General features: G+C 49.0%; 1 protein-coding gene across 1 annotated transcript in view; it reads right to left on the reverse strand.

Moving 5' to 3' along the window:
- Positions 1-10,985, reverse strand: part of RNF207 (ring finger protein 207) — a 124,158-nt gene that overhangs the window by 51,661 nt on the left and 61,512 nt on the right. Inside the window, exons 5-7 of the mRNA XM_089654708.1 lie at positions 9,821-9,965; positions 8,159-8,240; positions 4,432-4,507 (exon numbers count right to left, since the gene is read on the reverse strand). Coding sequence (XP_089510834.1) covers positions 4,432-4,507; positions 8,159-8,240; positions 9,821-9,965 — 303 coding nt within the window. The remainder of the gene's footprint in view (positions 1-4,431; positions 4,508-8,158; positions 8,241-9,820; positions 9,966-10,985) is intronic.

Genomic DNA, 10,985 nt, shown 5'->3' on the forward strand with positions numbered 1-10,985 from the left:
CCAGTGATGAGGCACTATTCCTCCCACTGACACCTATGATGGGGCACTATTCCTCCCACTGACACCAATGATGGGGCACTATTCCTCCCACTGATACCAATGATGGGGCACTATTCCTTTCCCCTGACACCAATGATGGGGCACTATTCCTCCCACTGATACCAATGATGGGGCACTATTCCTTCCCCTGACACCAATGATGGGGCACTATTCCTCCCACTGACACCAATGATGGGGCACTATTCCTCCCACTGACACCAATGATGGAGCATTATTCCTCCATCTACTGATTGCAGACACTGTGGCATTGTTTAATGGCCACAGTCTGCCCCCCCTTAAGTCTGAAGGAGAACAATCTGGCCCTTTGTTTAGAAAGTCTGGACAGCCCTGATACAGAACCCTAGAAGGCGAATGTAAAGCTCTCTGGCATTGTGATATACCTTCAGTAAAATGACAATATCTGACAAACAGCCTTCATAACACGGCTCGTCACATAGAACCACCCGGAATGAGGCCGGCTCGAACATTTCAGGGTGGGAGATGGTATAGAACAGCTTATCTCACTCAGAGCTCTGTGGAATCCTAGGGGTCCCCTTCACATGTTACCAGGGGCTCCTGGAGCAATGAGCTGTGTTTGCCTTTTAAATAAGTTCCCACTGACACCAATGTCCTTGTTAGCTCTATGCAAGGGGAACGATCCTCCCGCTGACCATCAATTATTATTATAATAATACGGGATTTATATGGCGCCCACAGTTTGCGCAGCACTGTACAGTATAAAGCAATTATTACAATACAGTCCAATACAGAAGGAATAGGAGGGCCCGGCTCATGGAGCTTACAATCTAAAGGAAGGGGGAGGAGCTACAAAAGTTAATAACTGGGGGGGAGGGGGGGATGATCTGATGGAGGTGACTCAACTATGGTTCTTAGGTGGAGGTGGGGTCGGCTTCCCTGAATAAATGAGTGTTCAAGGATCACCTAAAGGGTAGGAGCTAACCTAACATACTAGGGTAGGGAGTTCCAGAGGATGGGAGGGGTTCTGGAGAAGAGAGGTGAGCATGGGAGGAGGTGACAAGGGAGCTAGAGAGCAGGATGTCTTGGGAGGAGCGGAGGGGGCGATTTGGGCGGTATCAGGGGCGGACTGACAACTCATGGGGCCCCCGGGCAATAGGGGATCATGGGGCCCCTGTGTCCTTGCCCAAACTCAAAACAGCCTATGAAAAAGGTACCAGGGGCATCTCATGGGGCCCCCTACTGACCCCGGACCCTCGGCAGTGCCCGAGTTTCCAAATGGTCAGTCCGCCCCTGGGGAACGATTTGTACTAGGAGAGGGGATTTGGGGGGGCATTTGTGCTGGTAGAGGGGGAGAGATCCCCTGGGAGGTATGTATGTAGATAAGCAAAGCTCCACCTTCCTCTAGGTAAGTCAATGCAGCTCTACAACCACAAGGATACACCATCACTAGAAATGATCCACCAACTAGATGCAGGAAGACATTCAGCAGATGGTCAGTACAGGTGATTATTCTGGAAGCCTTCCATTATCTGGCAAAGACCATGTGACTGTTGCTTTGGTACTAGTGTCATGACCGGGCAATGGAAGGGCTGTCTTAATACATGGACACCTCTGGGCACTGCCCAGGGGCCCCAGGTGCATGGGGACCCCATGATAATCTTGCAGTACATCAAACTTCGCAACTGTCCCACATTTGCCGGGACAGTCATACTTTATACTAAGCTGTCCTAGGATGGCCCGGACAGCATCCCAAAACCTGTACTGTGCCCTCCTGACTCCCCCTGTACTGTTCCCTCCTGACTCCCCCTGTACTGTCCCCTCCTGATCCCCCTGTACTGAGCCCTCCTGATCCCAGTTATGTGCCCTCATGACTCCCCCTGTACTGTGCCCTCCTGATCCCCCTGTACTGTGCCCTCCTGACTCCCCCTGTACTGTGTCCTCCTGACTTCCCCTGTACTGTGCCCTCCTGACTTCCCCTGTACTGTGCCCTCCTGATCCCCCTGTACTGTGTCCTCCTGATCCCCCAGTACTGTGTCCTCCTGACTTCCCCTGTACTGTGCCCTCCTGACTCCCCCTGTATTGTGCCCTCCTGATCCCCCTGTACTGTGTCCTCCTGATCCCCCAGTACTGTGTCCTCCTGACTTCCCCTGTACTGTGCCCTCCTGACTCCCCCTGTACTGTGTCCTCCTGATCCCAGTATTGTGCCCTCCTGACTCCCCCTGTACTATGACCTCTTGATCCCCCTGTACTGTGTCCTCCTGACTCCCCCTGTACTGTGCCCTCCTGACTCCCCCTGTACTGTGCCCTCCTGACTCCCCCTGTACTGTGCCCTCCTGACTCCCCCTGTACTGTGTCCTCCTGATCCCCCTGTACTGTACCCTCCTGACTCCCCCTGTACTGTGTCCTCCTGACTCCCCCTGTACTGTGTCCTCCTGACTTCCCCTGTACTGTGCCCTCCTGACTCCCCCTGTACTGTGCCCTCCTGAACCCCCCCTGTACTGTACCCTCCTGACTCCCCCTGTACTGTGCCCTCCTGACTCCCCCTGTTACTGTGCCCTCCTGACTCCCCCTGTACTGTGCCCTCCTGATCCCAGTATTGTGCCCTCCTGACTCCCCCTGTACTATGACCTTTTGATCCCCCTGTACTGTGTCCTCCTGACTTCCCCTGTACTGTGCCCTCCTGATCCCAGTATTGTGCCCCCCTGACTCCCCCCGTACTGTGCCCTCCTGACTCCCCCTGTACTGTGCCCTCATGACTCCCCCCTGTACTGTACCCTCCTGACTCCCCCTGTACTGTGCCCTCCTGAATCCCCCTGTTACTGTGCCCTCCTGACCCCCCCTGTACTGTGCCCTCCTGACTCCCCCTGTTACTGTGCCCTCCTGACCCCCCCTGTACTGTGCCCTCCTGACTCCCCCTGTACTGTGCCCTCCTGACTCCCCCTGTACTGTGCCCTCCTGACTTCCCCTGTACTGTGCCCTCTTGATTTCTCCTGTACTGCGCCCTCCTGATCCCAGTACTGTGCCCTCCTGATCCCAGTACTGTGCCCTCCTGATCCCAGTATTGTGCCCTCCTGACTCCCCCCGTACTGTGCCCTCCTGACTCCCCCTGTACTGTGCCCTCCTGACTCCCCCTGTACTGTGACCACCTGACTCCCCCCTGTACTGTACCCTCCTGACTCCCCCTGTACTGTGCCCTCCTGATCCCCGTTTTGTGCCCTCCTGACTCCCCCTGTACTGTGCCCTCTTGATTTCTCCTGTACTGCGCCCTCCTGATCCCAGTACTGTGCCCTCCTGATCCCAGTACTGTGCCCTCCTGATCCCAGTATTGTGCCCTCCTGACTCCCCCCTGTACTGTGCCCTCCTGACTCCCCCTGTACTGTGCCCTCCTGACTCCCCCTGTACTGTGCCCTCCTGACCCTCCTGTACTGTGCCCTCCTGACTCCCCCTGTTACTGTGCCCTCCTGACCCCCCCTGTACTGTGCCCTCCTGACCCCCCTGTACTGTGCCCTCCTGACTCCCCCTCTTACTGTGCCCTCCTGACCCCCCCTGTACTGTGCCCTCCTGACTCCCCCTGTACTGTGCCCTCCTGACTCCCCCTGTACTGTGCCCTCCTGACTTCCCCTGTACTGTGCCCTCCTGACTCCCCCTGTACTGTGCCCTCTTGATTTCTCCTGTACTGTGCCCTCCTGATCCCAGTACTGTGCCCTCCTGACTCTACCTGTACTGTGCCCTCCTGACTCTACCTGTACTGTGCCCTCCTGATCCCAGTATTGTGCCCTCCTGATCCCAGTATTGTGCCCTCCTGACTCTACCTGTACTGTGCCCTCCTGACTCTACCTGTACTGTGCCCTCCTGACTCTACCTGTACTGTGCCCTCCTGATCCCAGTATTGTGCCCTCCTGATCCCAGTATTGTGCCCTCTTGACTCCCCCCCCCCCTGTACTGAGCCCTTTGTATTGATTAGTCTTTGATTCATGGCATGTTTTCTTATTGTTTAATATCAATTTAACTGAAAGTACTAATAAATCTATGTTTAATTCTATCAACTATTTATACTTTAATTTTTATGAGTAGGTGTGTAAATTGGGGCAGGCTGGTAGGGCCCCCAGTGCATTACTTTGCCCAGGGGCCCATGATACTCTTAAGACGGCCCTGCGCATTGGTGTGGAGTTTCGCTTGTTTCATGTATACTGTCCTGATCTGTCCTTTCCATTTCACTACATTTATATAAATATTCTTCCACTTTACATCTACTGATAAGAGCAGCATGGTCCTTTGTACTGCCTTGCCCTGTCATAGGAGCTAACACTTCAAAGTACACTGACCACTATATAGAAGGGAGGGGGGAGGGGGTATTTCTAGCATCTGGTTGTTTTCTTGTCCTGGTAATATTGACTAAACCTTCCTACTCACCATAACAGCTTGATCCAGCTTTTCACATCCCAGAACATAAGCCGTTTCAATATCGATGCAATGAGCGCGGCTCTCCCTGCCAAACACAAACACACCTTCTATTAAACATTATTATTATTATACAGGATTTATGGCGCCAACAGTTTGCTCAGCGCTTTACAATATAACGGGAGACAATACAGCAACCATACAGTTCAATACAAGAGGGTTAGGAGCGCCCTGATCCTGGGAGCTCACAATCTAGGAGGGAGGGGCTAGTGGTAGAAAAGGTAATAACTGTGGGGGATGGACTGGTAGGAGGAACAGAAGATTCCATTATTAGCTGAGGGCAGGAGAGGCTTCCCTGAAGAGATCGGTTTTCAGAGATCGCCTAAAAGTGAGCAGAGTAGGCGATAGTCTGATAGATTGGGGTAGAGAGTTCCAGAGGATGGGGGAACCTCTGGAGAAGTCCTGGAGACGAGCATGAGAGGAGGAGACAAGGAAGCTAGAGAGCAGGAGGTCGAGCAAGGAGCGGAGAGGTTGGTTTGGGTGATATTTGGAGACAATATTGGTGATGTAATTTGGGGCGGAGTTATAAATGGCTTTATAGTGATAATATTGAATAAAACCTCCCTATCTTGTGTTATAAAATTATAGATTTCCACACAAGATTTAAAAAGCCCAGTTGAGCGTTTAAATCAGCGAAATACATTGTAGGTGCACCAAACAAAAGGTATAAAGCCATACACTAGTAGATTCTTGAATGCACATTGGTACAAATATTCGTAAGAACACTGATATGAAAATTCGAAGTAAATTTGATGACTTGAAGAATGTCGCTGGAAAGTATTTTAACATTTCATTCACTTTTAACATTCGATTTTGGAATGAATGTCATTTCCTAAACGAACGCCACATACAATGTTAGAAATGCATTCATCCGGCTCCTTTGAACGCCACATACAATGTTAGAAATGCATTCATCCGGCTCCTTTGAATTTTCTCATCACTGGGGCCAAAAACGATTGTCGATTCGTTCCCCTAACGAGTACAAAAAGAAGAATAAATGGGATTTTAAGCGGTGCTGAAACCTTCGCCCTCAGGAAACACTCAGGACAAATGTATAAAAAAAATATATTTTATTACAAATACATATTAAATTATTTTTGAGGAATATACCCCATAAAAGCAACAGACATATCCAAACACAGCTCAGCAACCCCAAACACCTCCCATCATACACAACAAAGTATATCCAGTCGGGATGAACAGCCTGGATTACAGTACACATCCAATAACCATGAAGGAGGTGCTGACACCCAGACACGTTCCGGTATAAGTGCTTCCTCGGGGTTCATGGGGGGCAACTGGATATGGAATACAAATACATCCCTAAACAGGGATTTATATCTTATACGCCATTTCAAATCCCATTTATTTTTCTTTTTGTTCTTTTTACAAATCAGTCATGGATGTGGTGCTCTGCTATTAAATTGTACCCATTATTTTGATTTTGACCCCACTATGATTAGATCAGGGGTCTCCAAACAACGGGCCAGTTTACTGTCCTTCAGATTTTAGGTGGGCTGGATTGTGGCCAATGGGGTAGAAAATATCCCGGGCCCAGCATCAGTGAGAATAAAAGTGATCTCAGGTTGGTGGTCAGTAAGAGGAGGATAACGGCCCCACCATTGATATTAGTGGAAGAATTGTGCCCCATTTTTGGTGCCAGTGGGTGGAATAGTGGCTCATATTTTGGGAGGAATAGTGGCTCATATCACTGCGAGGAATAGTGGCTCATCTCACTGGGAGGAATAGTGGCTCATATCATTGGGAGAATTAGTGGCTCATATCATTGGGAGAATTAGTGGCTCATATCACTAGGAGGAATAGTGGCTCATCTCACTGGGGGGAATAGTGGCTCATCTCACTGGGGGGAATAGTGGCTCATCTCACTGGGGGGAATAGTGGCTCATATCACTGGGAGGGATAGCGGCTCACATCACTGGGAGGGATAGTGGTTCATATCACTGGGAGGAATAGTGGTTCATATCACTGGGAGGATTAGTGGCTCATATCATTGGGAGAATTAGTGGCTCATATCACTGGGAGAATTAGTGGCTCATATCACTTGGAGGAATAGTGGCTCATATCATTGGGAGAATTAGTGGCTCATATCACTAGGAGGAATAGTGGCTCATCTCACTGGGGGGAATAGTGGCTCATCTCACTGGGGGGAATAGTGGCTCATCTCACTGGGAGGAATAGTGGCTCATCTCACTGGGGGGAATAGTGGCTCATCTCACCGGGGGGAATAGTGGCTCACATCACTGGGAGGAATAGTGGCTCATATCATTGGGAGGGATAGTGGCTCACATCACTGGGAGGGATAGTGGTTCATATCACTGGGAGGAATAGTGGTTCATATCACTGGGAGGATTAGTGGCTCATATCATTGGGAGGGATAGCGGCTCACATCACTGGGAGGGATAGTGGTTCATATCACTGGGAGGAATAGTGGCTCATATCATTGGGAGAATTAGTGGCTCATATCACTGGGAGAATTAGTGGCTCATATCACTGGGAGAATTAGTGGCTCATATCACTGGGAGGAATAGTGGCTCATATCACTTGGAGGAATAGTGGCTCATATCATTGGGAGAATTAGTGGCTCATATCATTGGGAGAATTAGTGGCTCTAATCACTAGGAGGAATAGTGGCTCATATCACTTGGAGGAATAGTGGCTCATCTCACTGGGGGGAATAGTGGCTCATCTCACTGGGGGAAATAGTGGCTCATATCACTGGGAGGAATAGTGGCTCATCTCACTGGGGGGAATAGTGGCTCATCTCACTGGGAGGGATAGTGGTTCATATCACTGGGAGGAATAGTGTCTCATATCATTGGAAGGGATAGTGGCTCACATCACTGGGAGGAATAGTGGCTCATATCATTGGAAGGGATAGTGGCTCATATCATTGGAAGGGATAGTGGCTCATATCATTGGGAGGAATAGTAGCTCATATCACTGGGAGAAATAGTGGCTCATATCACTGGGAGGAATAGTGGCTCATATCACTGGGAGGATTAGTGGCTCATATCACTGGGAGGATTAGTGGCTCATATCACTGGGAGGAATAGTGGCTCATATCACTGGGAGGATTAGTGGCTCATATCACTGGGAGGATTAGTGGCTCATATCACTGGGAGGATTAGTGGCTCATATCACTGGGAGGATTAGTGGCTCATATCACTGGGAGGGATAATGGCTCATATCACTGGGAGGAATAGTGGCTCATATCACTGGGAGGATTAGTGGCTCATATCACTGGGAGGATTAGTGGCTCATATCACTGGGAGGATTAGTGGCTCATATCACTGGGAGGAATAGTGGCTAATATCATTGGGAGGAATAGTGCCCCATGGCCAGGATAAAGGCTGCCAAAGGGCCACATCCGGCCCTGGAACTGCAGTTTGGAGACCACTAGATTAGACAATCAAACATTCTTAAGCCAAGAAATCTCTAATGAACTTCCAGTAGTGTGTGTCCAGCTTTACAGCTCATTTCCTTCAGAAACGAGCCACATCCTGAGTTAAAAAGCAGCCTATCCCCTGCCAGTAAGGCTGCCATTAGAAATCATGATGCCCTTCCTGACCCCCCCCCCCAGATATGTCATGTCATTCTCTTTGTGAAGGTGGAGTTCTCCTTTAAGAACTGGAGGAACAACATGGAAGCCATCACTCACACTTGCATGTCACGGAAACAGTTGATGCACAACATTGACTTCTTCTCCGTAGAGAACATGATATACGGCTCCTCATGTAATGCTGCAAAATATGAGACAGAGATGTATAATAAATTATCTTAATCCAGTAAATTGGAACAGATCACACTGACAGTCTGGAAAAGATACAGATCCCCTCCAGCCAAAATGTTCACTGCAGTTTACCAGGCCTATGTGTCAGCTGCATTAGTTTTCCCTTTTTCCAGGCTTTTTCTTTTCTTTTCACCTGGTGATCTTGCCAGTAACACTCTTCCTGGACTTTGGTGACAACACTCATTCATCATACTGTATCTATGGAGGTGCAGTGATTTCACTCTAGGACCACAAGTGCGTTATGACTACAGATCCCCTCCTATACTCCTCTTCTCCAAAACACAGGAGGGAGGTGTTCTACAGTATAGAGAAAGTTGGGAACAATGTAACTCTCTGGGCCCCACAAACACTAATCTGTGTTTCCTTATTTCCCTGTTATGCCAGTAACCTCTGAATGGCTCAAAACCAAAACAAAATGAAGGTTTTGGAGTGGCTGAATCAAAGTCCGGACTTAAATCCGATTGAGATGCTGCGGCATGACCGTTCATGATGGACAACCCTCCAATGTGGCTGAATGAAAACAATCCTGCAAAGAAGAGCGGGCCGACATTCCTCCACAGCGATGTGAAAGACTCATCACCAGTTATCGCAAACGCTGGATTGCAGTTATTGCCGCCAAGGGTGGCGCAACCAGTTATTAGGTTTAGGGGGCATTTACTTTTTCACATAGGGCCCATCAGATTCGGGCAGCTTTTTTCCCTAGATAAATGGTATCCTCATTTAAAAACTGTAATTTGAATTTACTCGGGTTACCTTTATGTAATATTAACATTCATTCGTTGATCTGAATCATTTAAGTGTAACAAATATGCAAAAAATAAAAAATCTGTACTTTCACAGAACTGAACGTGATCTCATTCTGGAAATGCTAGTTGCTTGGCTGTGATGCCTTGAAGTCTCTGGTTTTTATGTGACTTACCAGACACGGGCTGAGGATTACTGATCTGCCACTAAAGCTGGCCACACGTGGCTGTTTTTTTTTTTGGCGTTCAGCCAGCGGGCTAGAGTTAAAAAACTGAACCAATTCCCCCAGCCACACATTCTAGGTGGATGGACGAATCCTCCCTGCTACTCTATTGTATTCTGACAGCAGAAGACTCGCCCATTGTCAGAATACAGAGAGTAGTGCTGCAGGTTTTATCCCACAGGGTGGTTGAACAGACATCAGTGGGTAGATCGACTTCTGTTCAACTGCCGTGGCCACGTATGGATCACATTTCAGTCAGTTCCTCTCAGGGGCGGACTGACCATTTGGAAACTCGGGCACTGCCCGAGGGCCCGGGGTCAGTAGGGGGCCCCATGAGATGCCCCTGGTACCTTTTTCATAGGCTTTTTTGAGTTTGGGCAAGGACACAGGGGCCCCATAATCCCCTATTGCCCGGGGGCCCCATGAGTTGTCAGTCCACCCCTGGTCCCTCTTGAACCAGCTGAATTTGGATCCATCTATGGCCACCTTACCTCACCTATCCTCCAATCAGGAACAAACCTTATATACAGTGAAAAGGTGATTTTATTCACTACGACACTTACGGCACTTCTTATGGATGTCCTTGGCTCGTTTAGCCAGAGTCACGATCTCATGGCGGGAGAACATTTTGGCTTTGTGTGTCTCCTCTCTGCATTTAACACACAGAGGCTGGTTGCAGGTATTACAGAAGTACATAAGGTCTCCATCCTAGAATGAAAGATGGAAAAGGAAAAAGAATCAGGAGCAGGGGGAACAGTGTGATATGTGGGGGGGTTACTAGAAGTACCTTGTGTCTATGTATATGTCATGATGAGTTCACAATGTGGCTGATGGTGTTCCTACAAGATGTTGCCCTATGTGATGGCACAGGTCATGTACATACATGAAGTATGGTTACCGCCGTCTCTGTTTGCCATTTTGAGGGGTCTGTCCCTGGAAAAAAAAATGTCCCCTTCGATGTTCCTGGCAGGTTTTTTTTTTACTATCCCGCTTCACAGGTGCCAACCCAACAGTCACATGGCACGGGTACCAATCCAATATGGCGCTGCTGGAGCCACTTGCACATGTGTGGGAATCGTCTCAGGTGGCAGACTGGCCTTTTCTGGATTTACAGCTGGACAGGTGCCAATCTAACAGTTGCACTGGGCAGGTGCCCACCCAATATGAATTCAATTAGTTGGTGCCTTCGGAGTGAGACTATTGGGCTGGTACCTGCGCAGTTGTAAAGCCTGAAAAAGAAACCCGAAGAGGCCATCTCACCACTCAAGATGATTCTCACACATCTGGTGGCTCCAGCAGCACCTTATATTGGGGTGGTGCCTCCACAGTGCAAAGGTAAGTTATTGTTTCATCGGTTCAATGGAGATACTTAATGGCCTTTTTTACATGGTTACATACTGACGAATGTAAGTATGTCTGTGGGATCTCCATGGAAGTTGGGAATCACTGTAGCAGACACTGCTACTACACCACTACTACACTGCTACTGCAGTGATCTCCACCAGCTTCCAGGTCCTGTGCCGAGCAACTGCCCCACTGCTTACTGAACATACGAGGTTGCTTGCACGGGCACAATTCACAGAACACTGACTGCAAAGCATTCTCTGCTTAGACTACCCTGCCTCTCCATCTTGTCCAGTCAGAGAAAGTTTTGCATCCATTGAGAAAATGCAAAATGTTCCCTGAATGGCAGCAATGCAGAGCAAATGACCTCCTGTGCTTACAATA

This window comes from Staurois parvus, unplaced genomic scaffold (genome assembly GCF_062004578.1).
Source record: "Staurois parvus isolate SC_StPar_1 unplaced genomic scaffold, SC_StPar_1.0 ptg000792l, whole genome shotgun sequence".
Classification (NCBI taxonomy): Eukaryota; Metazoa; Chordata; class Amphibia; order Anura; family Ranidae; genus Staurois; species Staurois parvus.